A 21,359-nucleotide genomic window follows, 5' to 3' on the forward strand; every position below is an offset into this window, starting at 1 on the left:
GGCGGGAGGAGGAGGAAGTGTGGAGGGGCTGCTACTACCACAACCACCACCACTTTTAGGGGCCGATAGAAAGATAGAGCGCGCAAAAAAAAAGAGAGAGCGATGGAGGGAAATGCAGAGAGGAAAAGAGAAAAAACAGGAAGAGAGGGAGATACTGACCAGGACAAGAATGAGAGGGGAGGAGAGCGATTCGAGACGGGGGGGAGAGAGACGGGGGAGAGGGAAGAGCAGGAGAGCGAGAGAGGGAAGAGAGACGGACCGGCAGGGCAGGCAGGCACCGCGCGATTGCAAGAACTGGACGTGTTGGCAGCAGTTATTCCATTTGACTACGGAGGTATAGACCAACGATAAAAGTGGAAGTGGTGCTGTAAAAAATTCCAAAGAGGGCAAAAAAGCAAGAAGTCAACTTCAGTCAGACTAAAGAGCATATGGCCCTGGGGTGGGATGATAAAGTATTATTATTACTATTATTTTTTTTTCGCAGCGAGATTGTTCTTCTTGTTCGGTCTCTCTGTATCGCATTTCTCTTCTCGCTGGGTATATGAGGCCTTTTTTCCGCCTTTTCTTCCTCTTTCCTTCCGATCGGCGAATCGCCGTCCGCGCCTCGTCCAGAGTCACGCTAACACCTCGATCAGGCAAGGTGTCGCTGTCACGTGGTGTCCGGATCAATGCTGTTCCGTGGTGGGCATCACTTTTTTTTCTACTACTTATGCCCGCTTGTTAGTTTTCTGCTTTCTTTTTTTCATCTTCTCAACACACTTTCGACCAGAGTGAAAACTCAGATGGAAAGCTGGAAAGCTGAACAGACATGATGCTGTCTTGTATATGATTTGAAGTCTGACCCCTTGCAGGCAGGGGAACGGTCTTCATCTCATGCTCGATATCTCTTGGTTCTGACAATCAGACCATCCAACGTCGCTAACAGATCAGGTCACCTCCGCAGATCTGCCACTCGCAGCAGGTTAGTCCTCTCTCCCCCTTTCCTCTATGCCCATTCGTCGCCTTGCGAATTGTTTCGAAGATGATAAAACCTTTTTCTCTTCTTTACCTTCTGAATCGTCCATGAGGAGACAGTTCGGACCTCCCTTTCCCGGTTGGTCTGCTACTTGCCAGTATATTTGGTCTGAGAAACAATTCGCATCATGGCTTGTCTGATTCACGCGAAACCTCGTTGTACAATGAAGTTCGTTGAACCCTTGGCTAATGTATGCTACAGTAGTTTTACCGTACTCCGAAATGACGTCGAACAACGGAGTGACATCAGGGTGTCGGCGGATCGTCGATCATCCTTATGCACGTCGGGTTCTGGACAAATAGCTTCAGATACATTGATACAATAAAATTTAAGATGCTTGTCTTACTCGAACATGCTATACAACTATTTTCTTTTGTAATCATTTTGTAGGCTGCCATTTGGCACTGATATCAGTCTGCATAACGTCACGGCACTGGAATTCGGCGCTGTTCCGCCGCTTGCTATGCCTACCATACTCGTGGGATTTCGTACCTGTCGGTGATGACCCTGCCTTTGTAGCACTGGTTGATCGGAGCTAGTTCGCTGTTCAAATCTCCTGATTCCAGCATCGCCTGTTTGAGCTTAAATTAAGCATTGTTATAGGACACATCCATTCTTCCTCGTGAAGGTTCTTTGCCAAATGCCCCATCTAAAGCTTCAAGTAGTCATTCTATACAGCGCATTATTAGCATGCTCCACTGCCATCATTGGTCGCGCGGTGCTGATCTTTGACAGGTGCTTTTGCAGCGCGTAGATTGCAGATCACGGTACTATCACGTGATGTCACTTTTGTTCTCCGCCCCAGCAGGAGGCGGACCAGGTAGAAAGTCCTTGTTCGGGCTCCTACTCCGTAGTCGCAACTTCACCGCCGATGCAGACGAAGGCTTTTGTGCAGCATTAGCACTCTCTTCCGTACCTCACAATCTGGTGGCCTTGCTCGCCCTGGATGTATCCGCCAATGCCCCAAGGCAGGTTCCTTTGGTCTCTGGCGCGACCCTGTCGGTTTATCGCCCATCGCCGCTTTCCCGCCGCAATCCTCGCCCATTCACGACGATTCCATCCCTCGCCAGCATGGCTCTCATCCACACCATCTGAACCCCCGGACCCGCGCGACTCGGCGAAAGATACCGTTACCGGTGATATCCCGACCCTAAATGCTGAACCAGACCTCGCCCACCGCGATACTTCCGAGACCAAACCGGCGTCGGAGCAGCATGAAAACAAGACTGATAAGCCCTACGGCTCTGCTCTCCGGAGGGTAATGAGGAACCGGAAAACGTCAGCGCAACTAAATGTCCCCGTCACTACGGTACCGGATTGGTTTCGTCAGCGCAACATCGTCGTTCATGATGGGAAGGGCGAAAATGCCGGAGTCTCGGTACAACAAGTGCAGATCCGGTCACCGTCGGATCTCAAGGCGGAGAAAGCGTCCGCAGTCAAAAAGCTCGGTCAAGGTGGTGATGGCGAGGGCCCACCGGCCTCGGACGAGCCTACGCCGCAAGAGAACCGCTACGCCTTGACGGATGCCATGTGGGAGGAGCTGTGTGCATCTGCACGCGCTGGTATGCGTCTGCCGCCGGCAAGGTACGCCCAAGAACCCTCAGCCCGGAAGTCACACCTGGTCCTGCAATATCCGGGTGCAGATGGGATCTTGTTTCTGGATGCGGTAGTCAAGAGGTTGGCTCAAGAGGTTGGCGCAGACCTGGTGACGCTGAACGCACAGGACATCGCAGAACTATGCAGCGAACAGGATCTGACGGATACCGGGAAAACCGACGCGATTCGTTCCCTGGGCTATGATGTATATCGACCTACCATGCCAGAGGCTTCACAAGATGGAGTGGATTCGATTGAGGCCGACAACGATGACGAAACTCTGCAACCATTGCACTCATCATCCGATCTTCCGGCAGTTGGTCAACGGTTCATCTTAGGATCGTCTGGAGAAATTCATGACGTACTATCTAGGTTGAAGTTGTTCAACCCGGCAGCGGATGGCGCGAACGCCGCATTGAAACCAGAAAGTAGACGACTTCGGCTTGCCCGTCAACTCATTTCTCCCTCTAGTAGGAAGCCTGCACCACCGGCGTTGAAAGAGGCGGACGGCGACGCGCCTGTAAAACCGGCAGTTCCCGAGCCCGAAGCGACCCCAGCCGCTCGCGATGTCATCGTCCAGGTTCAGGACTATGACGAGATCCAGGATACTCGCGAAGGCGCCAAGTTCATAATCATCCTGCGGAAAGCAATTGAAGAAAAGCGCAAGGCCGGATCCCGGGTCTTGTTTGTTGGGACGATGGCACAGGAAGCCGCACCTGGTGCAGATTCCATTAGACTAATGCAGAACGCTCCCGATGACCAGTTTTCTCAAGTGCTGCTTGTCACGCCTGACATGGGCTCAGAGGCGGCAGCGCGTACATTTGCAGAGGACCAACGGAAGCGGACGTTAGATATCAACATCCGCCACATTCAGGACATGCTTCGCACGCGACTGCACGAACAAGCCGCCGCACTCAAGGATGATCTCTTCCGTGATCGTGCCTGGCCATTGGACTCGTCTCTTGTGGAACAGAGTGGCTTGGAAGAGCGGTATTGGTCTTATTCCCAAGTCCACTGGGTGTGCACGCTGGCACTCGGCTCTCTCAAGGTTGGTGAACAGTTTGGTTTTGAGCACGTTCGTCGGGGAATCGAAATGACACAGCAGAGCGAACGGGCCAAGAAAGACTGGCTGCAAGAAAAGGCGCCCAAAGCTAAAGCAGGAGGCGCAGCAGGCGACCGGGAGCGCTTGCTGAGCTCTTTACGAAAGACGTGCAACTCATATGAGAAGAAGCTGCTGAACGGAGTTGTTGATGCGCAGAGCATCCGGACCACGTTTTCGGACGTTCATGTGCCTCCAGAGACTATCGACGCCCTCAAAACGCTGACTTCGCTGTCTCTGATTCGCCCCGAGGCGTTCACCTACGGTGTTCTGGCTACGGACAAGATTCCTGGTCTACTGCTCTACGGGCCGCCTGGAACCGGTAAGACACTCCTGGCCAAGGCTGTAGCCCGCGAGAGTGGTGCCACCGTCCTTGAAGTCAGCGGCTCGGAAGTTTATGACATGTACGTGGGTGAAGGTGAGAAGAACGTCAAGGCCATTTTTACGCTCGCGAAGAAGCTCAGCCCATGTGTCGTTTTCATTGATGAGGCGGACGCCATTTTCTGCTCTCGGACCCGTGCCAGCAGCCGTACCTCACACCGGGAGCTCATTAATCAGTTCCTGCGCGAGTGGGACGGGATGAACGACCTCTCTGCCTTCATCATGGTTGCCACTAACCGACCTTTTGATCTTGATGATGCTGTTCTCCGACGTCTTCCCCGCCGCCTTCTGGTTGATCTTCCGACTGAGCAGGATCGGCAGGCCATCTTGAAGATCCATCTGAAAGACGAACTTCTCGACAGCACAATCGACCTTGCGGAGTTGGCGCGTCGCACTCCGCTGTATTCGGGTTCTGACTTGAAGAACCTTTCAGTGGCTGCCGCATTGGCCTGTGTGCGCGAGGAGAACGAACTGGCAGCACAGCACCAAGGCGATGAGCCCTACCAGTACCCAGCCCGACGCAAGTTGACCTGGAAGCACTTTGAACGAGGGATGGAGGAAATCAGTGCATCAATCAGCGAGGACATGGCGTCCTTGTCCGCCATCCGGAAGTTCGATGAACAATATGGTGATCGCAAAGGACGGCGGAAGAAGAGTCCCGGCTGGGGATTTATCCCGGCTCCCGCGGACGCATCAGCGGCGGCCGAAGAGGCTGCGCGCGTACGGACCTGACCGGAGGGCTTCGATGAGCATTCTTGTATAGATCAACTGTTATTCACTCTACTATATGGTTTTTGGAGGTATCGGACTGGAGCGGACTGGGATGGAAGGGCAGGCAGGCAATGACGATCAATTGTACACTAATTAGCGACATGAACCTGTAACAATATTGCAGATACCTGCTATCTTCTGGAATAGAATGTTTGATTTTTGGTACAAAGAAATGTCTGGATTTGAGGTATTCAATAATATGAAGTGGATGTACAGGTACGTAAGAAGTAAGCGCAGTGCAGTACTTCCGGAAGAAGTAAGCCGGAGAAGAGACCTCGAGCTACTCGAGCTACTGAAGGGGCTCGACCTCGGAATGACATCGACGAACCACCGCCGCCTTTGGATCAGCCAACCTTTTCGGCTCCTCCTCAGTTGCAACTTACAATCTCCCCCCCAAACTCTCCACCAGGTTTTCCTTCATTCCTCTAGTCTTAGTCTATTTTGTTCTCTTGTCAGTTGTGTTCGCCATTTTTCTCTCATCTTATTTGACAGGCTTCTAATCTTTGGTCTAGGCTAAATCTTTCTCGGGATTGTCGCCAGTCATCCTGAATTTTTTCCCCGCAGCTTCTATTTTTACCCCTCTGCTCGACCTGTCACATTGTACTCACCCACCATGTCAACCACCGAGGCCCGCGATGCGGCCATCCGAGAGGCCAAGCAATATGTCCGCGACATCGTGCGAAATGACTGGGTCTTTGAACTGTCCCCCGAATACGGCATCCCCTCGTTCTCATCACCGCCCACGCCGGAGCAGGACGTGCTCGAATGGCGCTTGCGCGAATACGACAGTTCCGGCTCCGAACTGGAACCCCAGCCCTCCCCGACCATCAATCCCGCTGATGTCAAGCAGCTGCCGGGCTTCACGCCGTCGGAGATCTCCAGCCCCATCGCGACACCCCTGGGCGATGATTCGGAGCGCCGGCGCAAACGCCGCCGCCAGATGGAGGAGGAGATGCGCTGGAACGAAGGGCTGCGAGCGTGGGTGGAGCGACGAGATGCGTGGTCGGGCGCCCACACCAAGGACGAGATCCGCGCCAAAAACCTGAAAAAGCATCAACGGCAGCAGGAGGAGGGGCACGCAACGGAGTCCTCGTTATCGTCATCGGACGCGGCAGTACAGAGCCCGCCAAGGTCTCCGACAAGCGACCTTGTCGCCAGGACAGAAGCTGCCCTTACTCTTGGAGAGCCAAAGAACCTGGCGCAGCTGGATGGCGAGGAGGCTGAGCCGTCAACGGTCGCGGACGACAAGAAGGAACCGACTGCGTCCACGGAAACCATCATCACCGAACCGGGCCCCCAGAAAGAGACCTCCAGCGCCACCACGGAGACTTCATCCTCAGAACAACCACAAGCGCAACAACCGCTTCGAACACTCGAAGAGCCCTTCATTCCCGTCGTCCCCTCCCTGATCTCTGGGACCAATCCCATCCGCGCCTCCATCACGCCAGCCATGTACCCCTCCATCTACTCCAAAGTCGTCATCCAGGGTCTCACGCCCACCGTCCCCATCAACCTCGCCGACGTCACCAAAGCCATGGTCCAAGGCTGGAAGGCCGACGGCCAATGGCCCCCCAAACCGACCCAGACCTCGATTGTTCTCCAGGACGACGCGACCATCCCCCGCCGACCGGAGGACAGCACCACGACGGCGGCAGCAGCAGCAGGCGGGGACCGGGCGCCGTCATCGCCCGAGTCGAAACGCCGCTCCGGCGTCGCCAGTGCCGTCCGCAAGGTGTTCCATTTCTCGGGGTTCCACCCCCACCCGTTTCACCGGAGAGGCTCCTCCAGTCAACAGAATACTGAATCTCAAACGCAAGCTGGCGGTGAGTCCGGAGCGAATATTGCACAGTGAGATTTGAGCAATCAAGAGCTGAGACTGTTCGATCGCAGCTGCTGGACTTATCCAGGAATAACCTCGAATGGAGCGGCATCGTTTCGTCTCCAATATTATGATATCTCTTATTGGCCCGAATCCCCCCCTTGTATCCACCCTACTGCACCCGAGATGTTGCATGCATCCTTCGTTCGTGCAGCCTTCACTCTCTACCCTTACTCTGGAATAATGACGTCTTTTCCTTCTTGATTACATGTCACGTATGTACGGTTATGGTTCGATCATGATACTCTGCTTGTTTTTCTCTTTGCCGATGTTTCGAATGGATACTTATGTTGTGACGTAAGATGATGAGTTGGTTCCTCTCTAATTTCCTAGTCTCATGCATGCAGGAGGTTCAATTATCTTTTCCCTTTTCTCGTTTCCTTTATCTTTTCCACTTCTGGTTAGAGCATACAGAATATCCCAGATTGTCGTCAATGCGCGGGGTTTAGACCCACCAGGCGGATTTATCAATTCTTATATGGTCTCGAGTAGCATGCTTGAACACTTTGCAATGGAATCTCGGTTCTTGCTGGGTTACCTTCGTTGTAGTATATAGTCCATTCTATCTGCGATCATGCGCAGCTTACCCTACCAACTCCCCCACACCGGGAAATTGACTACCTCGCAGAAAAAAAAATTCCTCGAGTCCGAAGATACGGCTCTGAACTCACAGGTCATGCTCCCAGAGCCCTTTGTCTGTCCATTGTGTCCTGTACTCGAGAAGACCGAACCCACCCACCTACGACCAGAGTCAGTCTTCTGCTCATGGCTCTGGCGCTCATCACAAATCAATGTGCGGTCGGTATGTTAGCCATATCCATCGGGTCCAGTTGGTTCAAATGTAGCTTTGCGACTGTACTTAACTCCCTTATAAACCTTACCCTCAACGGTTACATATTGAACAAAACCATTATATATATACATACCTAGGTATCACACAACGACTTATAAGTCCAAAACAAGCATTTTTCATGCTGATGAAGGTTTAAGTTTGACAATACGAACTCACGTAAGCGTGGGTTCTGCGAGAAGGTAGCATACTGCACTTATCCAGACCGGATTGCTTCTTGCGACGAAGGCCAGAAGAAGGGGAAGTCAGCCAAGGAGAGGACGGAGCTGGGGACGGGGAAGGTCTGATGAAGAAGACAATGGGAGGGGATCTTTCATCCGCTTTAGAGGTAAGCTTACTGACATAGACTGCGTGGGTAGGGCTATCCTCGTGTGTACCGGTTGGGCTGTCATGAACAGCGAGTAGAATGGGGGTCCTCGCCTGCGGAGATTGTGTGAAAAGCACGATTTCCAAGCCACAATATCAAATCTCCAGAGCTCAAAGTTGCAGCAAGGCCAGCAGTCGCTGGCTTGACGCGGTATACGGTTGCTTTTCTATTGCAGACCCGCAGATGGATTGAGACAGATGAGTCATGGCCCATTCGAGCGAGGTTCGTGAGATTGCAAAGCTGCAGGATTGACGTTGATCTAGTGCGGCGCATACGATAACGTTACCAGTCTTTCAAGTTGCAGAAAGACGTACCTACCACAGAACATGTTCAAACCGGATACTAAAGCTCCTTTGGAATCCCACAAATCAAGTACTGATATCGAACCATAGTCCCATATACAGAAAAATAATTCCGAACTCCAGATATTCCCCGGCAGTTGCAATCCATGTTTCCAGTGATATCTTGCCCTATGACAACGCACCCGTGACCCTCAACCAGCGAATATAATATCAGAATAATCCGTAAACAGCCAGTAAACCTCATCCTAATGGTTGTCAGCTTAGCTGATAAGATAAAAAAGAAGGCGACTATTTCATACTTACCCCTTCCATCATATCAACAAATCTCTCATCGGCCTGTGGAGCAGCAGCAGCATTCTGCACAATCCCACCCGGAGAAGTATCCCATCCCGTTCTTCCTGCGCAAAATAGAACCGCAGGATACTGCCATCCCGAAAGGCCAAGGTATCATACTCTGATCTCTTACTGGTGTCTTGGTACCACTAGCCCAGGATGCGCTAGGTTCCGTCGTGGTAGCAGAGTAGAATGGATAGCAAGCCACAAGGGATTGAACATGCCTCAACGGTGCTTGTGAGAAGAATCTTGGAGGATAAAGGATATCTTTAACTTCCATGTGTTGACACAGCGGGATGGGGGAAACAGCTTGGCGTGGAACGGGGTGCCTGTATGGCTGATAAATACTGCCTAGGCTCGTGATTTCCCTAAGACCTGGAGACTTATCGTAGTAGAGGCCCTGGAGATCTCCATCGTCGACATTGAATATGCGCTTTGTGCAGATCCTGCTGGGCTCAATATAGGGACCGAGATAGTGTGTTTCGTCTTTGCTGGTGGTTATTTAGGCCAATGTAAGTATCAAAAAGCTTCCTCGCGAGAAAGAGGCACAGCATACAGCCAGGGTAAGGTTCTTTGAAAAAGCTGATTCGCTCCAGACAACAGACACTGAAATCATGGTTTCTTGACGATCGAGGCGGAAGTGAAGAGGGTGACCGTATTGACGCCCGCACCAGTGGGTAAAAGAAGAAGATTTTCCGCGAGACGATTGATGCGGGCAGGAGCGAAAGTGCGTTCCGATTCCAGTGATGCCCCTACTCCAGCAGAATGCTGTAAGTACGTATAGCTTTCCCTCCTTACTCTGTAAGGGGATATGCTCCATAAGCCGCTGAGCGTGGGTCGAGAAGTCCACATGCCGTGGCCAATCATAAAAGGAATCTGCAGAGGGGCAGGCAGGAGGAAGTATAGATGACCAGAGGAAGTCATGTCCACATATCGATGTATCGCAAGGGCTGATGTCGAAGATTTTAAAAAGCTGAGTTTCTATATTTGAAAACCCCGTAGCCGGGAACAGGCACTTACATCCCACTTGAGATCGACATGCAACTCTTGTGTCTGAGGGTAGATGACTCCGCGGAACTGAGTATCCGACATTGTCTTGTTCGATTTGGCGCTGGGTACTTCCGACACAAATTCCAGCTGAGAAAGCCCATGAATCTCACTTGTGAATATCATTGCCGCTTCCCGAGGAAGGGACTGATACGGCTGTACAATGTTCGCTTTCATGGCCGTACACTATTTCTCCCTGACGAAGGCCACACACATGTCTGCTTCATGACGTCTGTGTAGTACAAAACAAGGTCACCATACAAAGAGAGAGTCGCAGTTCCGTTTGTAACTGAAAGGGCTTACCAAAGATATTTCGTAGCCTGGAGTGCCAGAATCGAGCGTACACTGCCATGAGATATGAAGTCCCAGATCAGTGCAACGAGTTCCGGTGGAAGTTGCCCGCATCTTCTGAACAGCTCTAGATATTCATCATCGTTGGGCGGATTTCGAGAATCAGCCGAGGTGCAAACTGATGAGTGGATTGACTGTTGAAGGTAACCTTGACTTCTGTAGGCCTCCTGTGGTAGTACCGTCCAAATATGGGGTTTCATCGCGAGACCTATATCGTGAATCATAACATCCTTTGGTAGATCTACTACAGCAGATAAGCAGATACTATGAACCGCAGGCGCATATCTTGCCTTTCGTCGTGGATAGTTGTGTATAGCTATATATAGATTCTCAAACTCGATCGTCTGACCGTCTTCTCGAGAAGCGGCAGCTGGAGTCCAGACAGCGGTCTGGTCTTGTAATTCAATAACTGCAATTATTAGCAGGTGAGTAAGAGCCATTGAACCTGCGACATACGTGCGCGAAAGTATGTATCTGTTGTAAATCTCTGACTACAAAATGAGCAATAAGGGACTCGCTTGTAGCGACGAGGCTTCTACGGAAGGCCTGCAAACTGTTCCATGAGTGAGGGTGGAAAACGTCGCAGAGCTTGGCAATGCACGAGTCGCCGGGATCAAGCCTCGACATATATGCTCGCCGATAAGCGGTCTGATCGTGCTATTTTAGTTTGCTGGTGGAACGTGGCTACCCCTTCCTTCAAGCATATGCACCCCAATTGGGCAGCATCTGATTAGTAGACTAATTTGTATACCAGGTGAGTATTCAGTCATAGAAGTCACATGACAAAATATCCCCTGGACGTATATGAGAAAAAGCAATAATCTTACTTCAAATAGCTTAGGAATAAGGGTAATCAAGAATTGGGCAGCACTGGGCCTCGATAAGCTGATTTCATGTGATTCCTTTTTTCTCTCCGCTGTGCTTCATCTTTCTACTTCTAGTTAGAGTATACATATATCCTAGATTATATCCACGCAGGGTCTATATCTATATAGGTAGAAATATTGATATTGAAATTCCTGTACAGTACTGAGTAGTATCTATAGATTCTGGTGTGCAACCTTTGAAGTTATATTGTATTTAGATTCTTTTTACCCCCCTACCTTTGGGGCCTGTGCTTATAGTAGAAAATCAACTATTCCACAGTATCATTTAAGCTGATGTTGGAGCTTTAATCTCAGGTTCTCTACTTACAACCGTCCACGTCTTTCGACAGATTCCTGCGTGGTACAGTAGGTATGCATATCCGCAAGGTCCGGTTCACTTGCAGCTTCCGACTCGATCCCCAAGCATTCCACAAACTCTCACTTTTGAGTACTTGAGATGATATTGAACAAGCCTTATTTCATCACGTAATCAATTTAAGAACCCATAAATAAGAGACGTAAAAACCCAATATGATGCTGAGATTGGCTCCATACAAAATGGGTTATTCAAGGTAAGCTTCGCAAGCGGTGCTACACTGCATTGGTCAAAGCGTAGATTGAGTGGGGAAATGTTCTCGTCTGCTAGTAATAATTTGAAAAAACCCCGTCAAGTCCAAGTTCGTATCCCAGCACTTGCTGATGATGTGTCAACGTTGATGCAAATGCAGAGAGGTCGCTGGCATAAGCCATACACTCTGCAAGCCGAATTACCTGCGGAAGTAAGCAGAAATGTACTCCTTCACTTGTGGTTGGAAGATCCTAAGCTCAATTCTGGCTCTGTATGGTACCTAGCTACCTCACCCTTCTAAGTTACGAGATAGATCACACTCATGCATATGCCGTCGGTAACAGCAGTGATGTGATTGCCTTTCCCACTTCAGCTCTCATAAACTGAATGTAATCATGTTTCCAGCTTCGACCTCCGAGTTGTGGAAATACCGTTGCCCCGTATAACTATTCTTGTCAGTCATATTTTCCACTCAAGGTGAAAACTCGAAAACAAACTCGTACCTCCAATACGTCAGCCCCATCACCACATTCTTACAGCCCTCCAGGAAAGCTTCAGTAACTTGGTCATGCGGCGCAGAGTCATGCTGAGCTCGAAGATGCTTCTCAGTCTCATGGAAACCGTGTGCTGCCTCATCGACCAGCATAATAGCTAACTTCATGGCGGTGTTGCAGTCGACACCTTCGTTGAGCATTAATACCGGGATGAGATTCTCGATTTGCCCGTCCGCCTGAGGGTTGAGGGTTAGTAGTGATTGACACGGGCATTTACGAGATGAGCGTACAATTTCCTTGCGCAACGAAAATATGTCGTTGATCCTGCATGAGTGTTCAGCTTCATGGTCAGAGAGACGGCTAGCACAGGTGAACTGACATGTGTACCAAATACGACGTATGTTTCCACAACAACTGCATCAACTCGCCATCTAGCTGTTGTTGTGAGACATCAATACCATAAATGAAGCTAGTAGTCTGTCAGTTGAGAAATTCTGTTACGAAACGTTTCACCCACGGGATTGTGGCTATAACCGGATACACCCCGGCAGTGCGTTCACGCCGGCTCAGATATTGCTTCAGCGATGGAATGTGGTTTCCCGAGTAGACTGTGTCCACAGTATCAACACTCTCAACATAGTATAGCTTCTGGTCCAGAAGGACCTTTAGGCTATCTAGAGACTTGTTAGCTTGATGAATGTTAGAGCGCGAGGCGGATTGACCTTTTGAGCACACGCTTCGAATATGATCGGCGACTTCATTCCAGCATAGCAAGGCAAACTGAAGCTCCTCTGAGAAGCATGACAGATTGGGGATGTCTTCCTCCTCCCCGAGCACGGCGTGAAAGTACCGTACGGATTTCTCTCTGTATTCCTGGGCTTTATCTTTATCGTTGGCGAGGATGCCACAGTCGAAAACTACAGGCGTGTCAACAGTAAGCTAACTTAACGAAGTCATGATCTCTCAGGGTTTCATACTATCATCCCAGATAAAATACTGTGTTAAGCTTTTAGCTACGTTCCTTTAAAGAAAGATGAGGGGACTAACCCATGCAAAGGCTTTGGACACGGTACATAGGACCTCAAACGAAGAACGCGCACAGATGATAGCAGCAAAGACTCCGAAGTCTGCCTTCTGAAACTTGCGGCTCGTAGCTCAATTTGGCACCCATCTGTTATGAGTTTAGAAAAGTGGCTCACAGCGAGACTGGTACTTACCGCTCGATCCACGGATTGAGAACTTGATCTCGAGCTCTCTCATAATCAGGATGAATCACAGCCTTCCATTCGGGAAATAAAGCATATAGATCTGGGAGTGTGGCTGTTTGCCCACGGATTGTCTGGCGGAATACGGCCAATGATTCATCAGTTGACACCATCTTTCCTGGATTGACTGAGTTGGGCTTCGGTAGATCGTCCTGTACTCAACTGCAAGATCTCTGCAGAATCGTGGTGGAATTTATACGAGAAGGGATCTGCATTGTTGATCGATCTAGAGGATTTTCATAAGCGAATGTACTCATATCAGTATCATCGAGTGGCTGTCGCAGGCTCTCAGCCCGTCAAGTGGGGTACACACTTTCTCAGACCCATCTACTAGTGTCAAAACAGCCTCCATCTTCGTTCTTTTTCCCCACCTCAGCTTTTCGTCTTGCCGCGCTGTTCAGCTGAACGAAGGGTTGTGTGATGGCGCGGCTGTAGAAAGAGTAAAATGATTCAGCGCAGTAGGATTGACTCAGCTGCACAACACGGCCTGGTTGGCAATGTTAGTCAATAAGTTATTTGGTAGGGGGGAAAGTTTGCTTGCCGTATTCAGGATTATGGCTCACAACATCGAAGATGGGATGGATTCCTTAGCAACAAAGTATCCAAACTCTCTTTGGCTGACCGACTTCTTTTCCCACTCACTTGTACTCAGTAACATTTGCCGACATGTCGATCTTTACTCTCGAAAATCTTTTGCGAGGCACCAGAAGCTTTCCACCTGAGCTCTGGCACGAGTCAGTCGCTCTCTTGTTCACAGTTTGAACTTCTCATCTCGGCGCTTTTGCATATTTCTTCATGAGGAAAGTACTGCATTTCACTTCCGATTTAATGCCGGATACTTTTCCCTCGAAGCTTAAAGAACTATCAGCGACTGATCACGAGTGACTACACAAGGGAGAATGTTGACATACTTCTTTCTCTCCCCCAATGTGAAGCATATGTTATAAAGCGGTTCAGCCGACTCAGCCACCTGGCACTGGCACTTTCAGCCACTTGCCAATTTTGGCAGGCGTGATGCCCCACTGCACCTGCCTTCGCCGCGGCATTTCAAATCCATTCTCCCGGATTATCAGGCAATATGAGACTCGCCTTCGAATATTGTGGGCATCTTGGATACTTAGTACTCTCCATCTCTTTCCCCTTGATGCTTATCGTTGCCTTATAGCTGATGCTGTCAAATGCAAGAAGATGTCCCGAGTCATATTCTGGGCTATCTCAGATGGGCTGGCTATACGCGGCGAAGGGCGGTGAACTGCCCACCAACTAGAGGAGGCAAGAGACTCTTACAGATGTACATAGGTCCTTTAGCTCTGCTGGAGAACATATTTATACTAGAGGGGAGTAAATTGGAGGCAAGCAGGTGATTCTGCTCCCGAATTTTTTTCTGCCTGATTTCTGGATACACACGTCACTAGCGCAAGTATGGCTGCACCTATATCAGTCTTCGAATCGTTCTTTGATATCAGTCCACGCGCGCTCATATCGAAGCTCGCTCAGCATAGGAGTAGAGATTGGGCATTTTGACATAGACTGCTAGCCTCGGAGATACCTAGCAGGCAGCAAGATTGCAAGGAGACCTAATAAAAGACCTTATAGTAGTTTCAATAACTTTGATGATCAGTATATAAAGATGTACTTTAAAAAGAGATACCAATAATCACCAATTTGACACGGCGTATCTGCCTATGAAGCATATGCATAGTCAATTCAATGTATGCACAAGAACTAAGGTAACACTCTATGAGTAAGAAACTGATCTTAGTACTTTTCTTTCAATCTTCCACTGTCACCGAGGTCTTGTCTTCTTCCAATGGTGTTTCTCGACGTTGAAAAAAACGAGTCGGGATATCCATCTTCCGATGCCCCACTACGCAAACAGGAGTAACAGGGTCATGTGACATGGTGTAGGGACTATATAAGTATGTATTTCCCCGTTATATCAACTCTATGTTCCCTACGTCTTTTTGCTAGAGTCTATTCTCTATATACTGCACAACACGTTTATGAGACTTTCGGTCAAGAATGATCACCAAATATCGTCCAATCACTGTAATCACTGAACTTCAGGTTCCCCAGGGGCTGGAGCTTGATGCCGAACAGTGGGCTGGCTGTTTTCAACCATTGGTGCACGCAGAAGGTCACAGGGGGACATTCTGGGGAAGGTCACAAAAGGAGCCCGGGGTAGTACTTCTGGTAACATGTAAGTCGAGCATTTTTACCAGACCCCTTAGAACTATAGGTATATTTATTTACCCTTCTATTCAGTATGGGGACATCCCGACGAACTTAGAGATTTCCAAAATTCGCCTTGTGCCCAGTTATTTAGGGAGTCTCTTCTGGCAGCTAACGCCATACAACTTTCCTATCACGAGGCTCTCATGGACGAATATTGGTTCCCATCTCTAGAAAGGGCATTTGTTCAGTTTTATTGGGTCTACCTTCCCGCAGCAATGACCCCTGAGCAAGAGACTCGGCTTAGCGAATTCCATGGCCTTAAAACACCAGCTCTCGGACCTAGTATTCCAGCAAGCCGGTCGCGTTCGACCCGCCTTCCGAAAAAGATATGGGCCACCCAGACAGAATTGTGGCGTGGTCAAGAAGCCCGACTAATGCTTTGGGCGCACTTCTGGCGAGATGAAAAGGCGGCCGATTTCAGGTTCCTGGAAGAAGACCTCGTAACACATCAGAATAAAACCGAAGTACTTTTTGAGGTTCTTGTTGAAGCCGGTGCGTTAGAATGGAGGGAGGATTTCTATCAATTTCACGAGGTGCCTCGTCTGCGAACGCTATGAGGTTATTGTGTTTCAGGCTCTTGTTCTTGTGATATCGACAGCGTACTCAGAGAGCTCATAGCAATCTGGGAGATATTTGATTCTTTTGTTTCGGTATTCCTTCTTTGTTTCTATTTATGCTTGCACCTGCATTGCCTCACAATCCCGTCCCATCATGCGATCAATTCGGCAACGCCTGTATGAAAGCTCCATCTTCTATTCGGTTTCGCCGCGGTTCCCCACCGCGTCTGCTGGAAATACCAGTAACCCACGCTGAAGAAGAGATATGTCTCTGGGTTTTCGCGAATGAGGCTCACATAGTCTTTAGTCTGGCCTTCAACTGCCTGATGGGGATCCTTCATGAGCTTTTTCTGCTGTATACTGAATGGATCTTGGACAGTCGTTAGTCGGAGATAGTTTCAGGTGTCTGTTAGTTCTGCAGGAACTTACAATCTACATCGTAAGTTTTGGCGTTCCCAACCGCGAGGTGGAACAATTCATGATATAGAGTGCCACTAAGGGGAAGGTTATACTGGATGGACCGTCCAGCTGTGGGCGCTCTCGATCCGAGAGTCACCGTAACATCTGTCCTCCTGTTGAGGGCCCTAGGACAAAAGGTCATTGTATTCGGATCGGTTCTTTGCTGTGTTACTGCCAGGTTGTCGGGGTCCGTACAGTAGGTCCTGCCGTTGTAGTCCGAATCGAAGATATAAGCTTTCAAGTCATCTGACCAATATGGTACCGTATCGGGGATAGGCTCCCATATCCCATCATCAGTTAAATAGAAAATGTCTTCTCGATATTCCGGCACCTGATAGATTGCGAGTGGGGCCTCAGAGCCGTCTGGATACTCTTTCCATCTATCTATCCCCTTTTTATCCTTTGCCGCGTCGGTCAGATGTTCCTTTTCGAGCCATCCATCATTGCAGTACAGATGAGCTTTAGTTGTGGATGTTTCGCCGTTGAGGAATTTTTTTACTGTCGTGAGGTAATCTGGAGTTCAATAAGCAGTGTGATCCAGGAAATAGGTAAATGGTTCGTTTTCCCTACCCTTCACCAACGCCATTGCCTTGGCATCATCATTAATCCTGAAGTAGGTCCACAGATAACTGCGTGCAATGTAGCCTTCTGTGGTACTGACAGGCTTGCTTGCATCCTCGAACACTTGCAAACCGGCATTGACCATTTCTTTGCACTCAGCTATAAATGTCTCGAATTGATCGAGGTACTGGGCACAGCCTCCATTGGCGTCTGTGTCTGTCTTAACCACGAAGAGAGACTGGAATGATGTATCTGTCGACTGAGCTGGCACCCAGAATAGCCAAAAGTAAACAAGTAGAACCCAGCGCATGATTAGTGTTGCTTGCCCAGTGCTAGAACTGATGATACCAAAATTTCTTCCTCTTTCACCTGATGAGGTGCATGAACGGTATATATGTCTAAGACGCAGGCTATTTCAACCACTACCGGATTCAGATGCCCTAAGTACACCGACGCTTACAAAGGCCCCAACCGATATCGACCGAGACAACAACTCCATTACGCCCTCTGTCCCTGAGAATCCTGCAGCATAGCACTGCTCCTGACAACGAGACCTCGATCGGTGGTTTTGGTTTGCTAAGAGAGCCTATACAGATGGGGCCACGCGAAGAGGTCGGAAATTACTGCTCCATTAGTGGTAGTAGCGCTCTTCGACAAAACCCCAAGAGTGCCACCGGAGACATTTGCAGACTCTTGGCAAACAATGAATATCTAGTAGTCACTGAATGGAGTATTTAGTGGGGGTAGCATCAGGAGGTAAACATCGAGATCCAGTGGTACCTGATTTGCTCATTGCCCTAATCAATGCTAGCGTGGAAAATGTCTCCTAACATCGAAGGGTATTGACATTCATGATTCGGGGCGGTCCGCTCTGCTACGGCGCCCCGACCAATCGGCGGCCTGTACCTCAGTGAACTTGGCGTCCGCGACAAATTCTTAGGAAAGGCTTTGTATGAAGCTTGTAAACATTCAAATTCCGGTCTTGCCGAGTGGGGAGAGAAAAAAATCTGATCTGGTCGCATGTTCTGACTCAGAAATCTGCACAGTTACTGGTGAGATCTAATGTTTGATCTGTCGCATTTATGAATGTAGTATAGCAATAGGCTCTGCTTCCGAGTAACAAAGGATCACGTGACAAAAAGCATGCAAGTATGTCATCCAGCGTAGAAAAATGAAGAGCTTGTCAAGCTATCAAACCGAGGAAATGCTCCTGCAATACTTGATATTAACATAAGAGAATATCCTTTGGCAATCACTCAAGCGATGCCTATGACTCGAATGAGCACGTATTGAGGGCTGTACTATGCAGGTACCGCCTGCAAATGACCCACTTGGTCTATTTCCTCCCCAGCCTGAGAGACTCGGACAGGGTTCAGCCTAAGCCTACTTAGGGCTGTATTTGAGTGCTAGAGTCCCCGCCTTATGAGCCTTGCCACCTCTCAGGGGGTGATCGCAGGGTCTGCGAGGGTTATCTCCACATCCCCTATATGAGTGTTTTCCTCCCAGATCCGGATGCTTTCGGCTATGTCCATATCTTCTTCTCGCTTATGCGAACGGAGGCCAAACCCCCACCATTTGACAAGACAGTGAACCAGGTTAGGTTAGAAAAATCAATAGTCTCTTTCTCCGACACATAAGGACCACAGGAACAATTGGCTCAGGTGCACGGGGTTTGAACCGGAGATATCCCTTTCTTGGCTTCTACATGACTAGTCTAATCCGTAGCGTCTATGTGTTTATACAAATGGGGCTTGGTCACGAGAAGCCCAACTCTACAGGTGTCGTAGGATATCCTGTCGCAGGAGAAGATGCTAGCTATAGCGGACTGTGCAATTTCGACTGCAATCTTGGCTTTTGTCCGCCGACGGCCTGCGGAACTGAGCAAGTTCCCTTAACCACACCCTCGGTTTCTCCATTTCTTCCTCCAGCGTGCACGGCAGGCACGGGTGAAGGTAACCTGGCAGGCCTTTGTGACTTCAGCTGCACCCATGGCTTTTGCCCAATGAACGCCTGCACCTGCACAGGCCAGGGAGCAGTCAACGTCATGAATCCCACCACCGACGTGGTGGGCGAGGCAGCCCCTGGTCAGGATCCTGCCATCTACGGTCCTCTTTGCGAGTATACCTGTCAGCGAGGATACTGTCCCGAAGGCGCGTGTGCGCCGAAAACGGAGAGCTCCGGCGGATCAGGGTCTGGCTCGGGGTCTGCATCAGGGTCCGGAGATGGCGATGTCTATCTCGCACCATCCATCTGGCATGATCCTTCGCCAGTGGTTCAGTGCTACCCTCCCTGCTCGTTGATTTTCCCACCCCTGCCTCTCGATGAGCCGACAACTATCCATCTTCCACCCTGGACAACTAAGGTCCCACGAAGCTACGTGATAAGCAATACCTCAACCGGCGGAGATGGCCAAGTCACAACCCACTATGGATACGAGACTACTACGACCAACATCACCGTTGCTCTGCCGCCTAGTATGTAATCCACCATCCTTTATCCCTCGCGCTTTCTCAGCTGACTTCCACTTCCAGTCATTACTGGTTTTATTCCCATGTGGGGGCTTTATGTCAATGCCAGTGTAACAACTACAACTATAACCATGACGACTAGTTCGACCTTCCTCTTGTGGTGCAAGTGCTACCACCTTATGGCCCGACTCCGACCAGTACCACCACCACCCTGACACCACCTCCATATCCATGGTCTCAGCCTACAAAGGATCCCGTTCTCAACACCGTACCTACAATCTGGTCGTCCGAAAAAGCCAAGCCCACCACAAGCAAAGGTAGCAAGGGCGCTGGTCACAAGTGTGCTGCATTCTGCAATGGGCCCTGTCTGGGGTGTGCGCCGGACTGGAGCAACGCTGTCAACGGCGGAGGCGGCAGTAGTGGCGGCGGTGGTGGTGGCAGTGGCTCTGACAGCTCCGACGACGAGGACTGCAGCACCGAAACGGCGAAGATCTGCTCGACCGTCTGCGTGGCCGGGTCCGGTTGCGACTGGGACTGCTCGACGACGACCGGGTGCTCCGTCACGGCGACCTCGACCACGACCACCGACACCCCTGCCCCAGGCTTCGCGGTGACCATGGAGCAATGGCCGGAGATCACGCCGCAGCCCGACGAGGACATCCGCATTGCCAGCTCATTGGAAGCCGAGCTCTCCTCGATGTTTGGCCCCTTGAATGTGATCAGCGGGCCTGAGGCCACGGCCACAGCCACAGCCACGGGGACGGGGACGGGGACCGCGTCCGGCATGCCCCCAGCAACGGCGCCGATGCCGGGCGCGTCCTCATCAGCTACTACCACGACACGCACACCGGCACCGGGGAGTGGGACTTGTACCAATACTACGAGCACGGCCCGAGTCCGGACATGTGCCCGGAGGTCCAGACCCCGAATTTCGTCATGACGGACGGCGCCTTCCAGGGGATGCGCGACGGGACGGGCGGCTTCAAGGCCTTCGGGTCCACCTGCACCTACAAGGGTACGGATCTGCCGGCAAGCCAATCGTCCGGTTCCAATGAGGCGAAAGTGGGCACCTTTGTGTGTGATGGGTTCCGGGATGCGACCTGCTATACCGACCTGGCAGTGGGAACCACGTGCGCGGAAGGCTGGCAGTCCGCGAACGAGGTGCTGCATTGTGAATGGTAGAGATAACCCACCCCTCTTTCTTGACGAGCAAAAGTAGTTTCCTGTATGATTTAGTATATTCCATTTATGACCTGCACTGTAATACATGCAACGATGCAATGTCCGAGTTTTTGTTACCTTTTCACATATAGATTTGCGCAAAGCCCTGCAGTTGATAACACGGAGTGTGTTGATAGGTGGCACCGTATACACGAAAAGAAAGGGCATAAGCCATAGAGGAGAAAAGGATAAAAGAGAATGGGAAAAAGGATAGAAGAGAGAAGAGAAAGAAGCTCCATCTGCTCCATCCAAACAATCGTCAGGTGCCTGAGAACTATCATATAGGTCCATTTTTTTCTTTTTCTCTCTTTTTTAGGGGAAAAAAAAAGGCTCGTCTAAAATGGCGATCCGTCCTGTACGGTCGGGCGAAGCTCATTTAAAGTTAGTGGTGGTTTCAAATCCCCACCCACAAGATCGCAAATCTCGGATCAATTTTCCGGTCTCTCAGAGTACTACTGTGGATCCTCGCTATAGCATATCAACTGGGAAAGGCCGACCAGTTTGTTATACTGAGGACTTCGTTGTAGCGAATATAGGTTTTTGGTGTATATATCTATATATTTTTTAAGACCTGATTCTGGAAAAAACTAGCCACGTAATCTATAAAATCTAACCTTTCTAAATAGGTATAAATACTTATTTATTTAGACATAACTCTTTCTCTATAGAGCGGA

At 50.0% G+C, this 21,359-nt stretch overlaps 4 protein-coding genes across 4 annotated transcripts; 3 read left to right on the top strand and 1 right to left on the bottom strand.

Moving 5' to 3' along the window:
• The first annotated feature begins 1,586 nt into the window (after positions 1 to 1,586).
• On the top strand, positions 1,587 to 5,017 carry ASPACDRAFT_77706 (ATP-binding protein). Its single transcript, XM_020205019.1, has one exon. It carries the CDS (start codon positions 1,974 to 1,976, stop codon positions 4,821 to 4,823), a length of 2,850 nt encoding a protein of 949 aa, XP_020057144.1. The 5' UTR covers positions 1,587 to 1,973; the 3' UTR covers positions 4,824 to 5,017.
• A 397-nt stretch (positions 5,018 to 5,414) lies between these two features.
• ASPACDRAFT_77707 (DUF4050 domain-containing protein) lies at positions 5,415 to 7,149 on the top strand. The gene has a single exon (XM_020205020.1). It carries the CDS (start codon positions 5,476 to 5,478, stop codon positions 6,712 to 6,714), a length of 1,239 nt encoding a protein of 412 aa, XP_020057145.1. The 5' UTR covers positions 5,415 to 5,475; the 3' UTR covers positions 6,715 to 7,149.
• Positions 7,150 to 11,795: 4,646 nt separating this feature from the next.
• On the bottom strand, positions 11,796 to 13,179 carry ASPACDRAFT_1855353 (terpene synthase family protein; the record flags this gene model as incomplete). The annotated part of the gene is made up of 6 exons (XM_020197434.1): positions 11,796 to 11,871; positions 11,929 to 12,155; positions 12,210 to 12,243; positions 12,299 to 12,388; positions 12,437 to 12,836; positions 13,137 to 13,179. 6 exons carry the CDS (start codon positions 13,177 to 13,179, stop codon positions 11,802 to 11,804), a joined length of 864 nt encoding a protein of 287 aa, XP_020057146.1. The 3' UTR covers positions 11,796 to 11,801.
• Positions 13,180 to 15,144: 1,965 nt separating this feature from the next.
• ASPACDRAFT_117323 (uncharacterized protein) lies at positions 15,145 to 16,398 on the top strand. Its single transcript, XM_020196048.1, has 2 exons — positions 15,145 to 15,384; positions 15,450 to 16,398. The coding sequence occupies exons 1-2, from the start codon at positions 15,207 to 15,209 to the stop codon at positions 15,974 to 15,976; spliced, it is 705 nt and encodes a 234-aa protein (XP_020057147.1). The 5' UTR covers positions 15,145 to 15,206; the 3' UTR covers positions 15,977 to 16,398.
• The last annotated feature ends 4,961 nt before the right edge of the window (positions 16,399 to 21,359 follow it).

This window comes from Aspergillus aculeatus, assembly GCF_001890905.1.
Source record: "Aspergillus aculeatus ATCC 16872 unplaced genomic scaffold ASPACscaffold_6, whole genome shotgun sequence".
NCBI lineage: Eukaryota > Fungi > Ascomycota > Eurotiomycetes > Eurotiales > Aspergillaceae > Aspergillus > Aspergillus aculeatus.

What these genes read in the sequence shown, in the direction of transcription:
- ASPACDRAFT_77707 (XM_020205020.1), top strand. Translation starts at nt 5,476, where the DNA reads ATGTCAACCACCGAGGCCCGCGATGCGGCCATCCGAGAGGCCAAGCAA.
- ASPACDRAFT_77706 (XM_020205019.1), top strand. Translation starts at nt 1,974, where the DNA reads ATGCCCCAAGGCAGGTTCCTTTGGTCTCTGGCGCGACCCTGTCGGTTT.
- ASPACDRAFT_117323 (XM_020196048.1), top strand. Translation starts at nt 15,207, where the DNA reads ATGATCACCAAATATCGTCCAATCACTGTAATCACTGAACTTCAGGTT. An exon ending in GGTAGTACTTCTGGTAACAT is followed by an intron (nt 15,385 to 15,449) that starts GTAAGTCGAGCA and finishes CCTTCTATTCAG; the next exon opens with TATGGGGACATCCCGACGAA.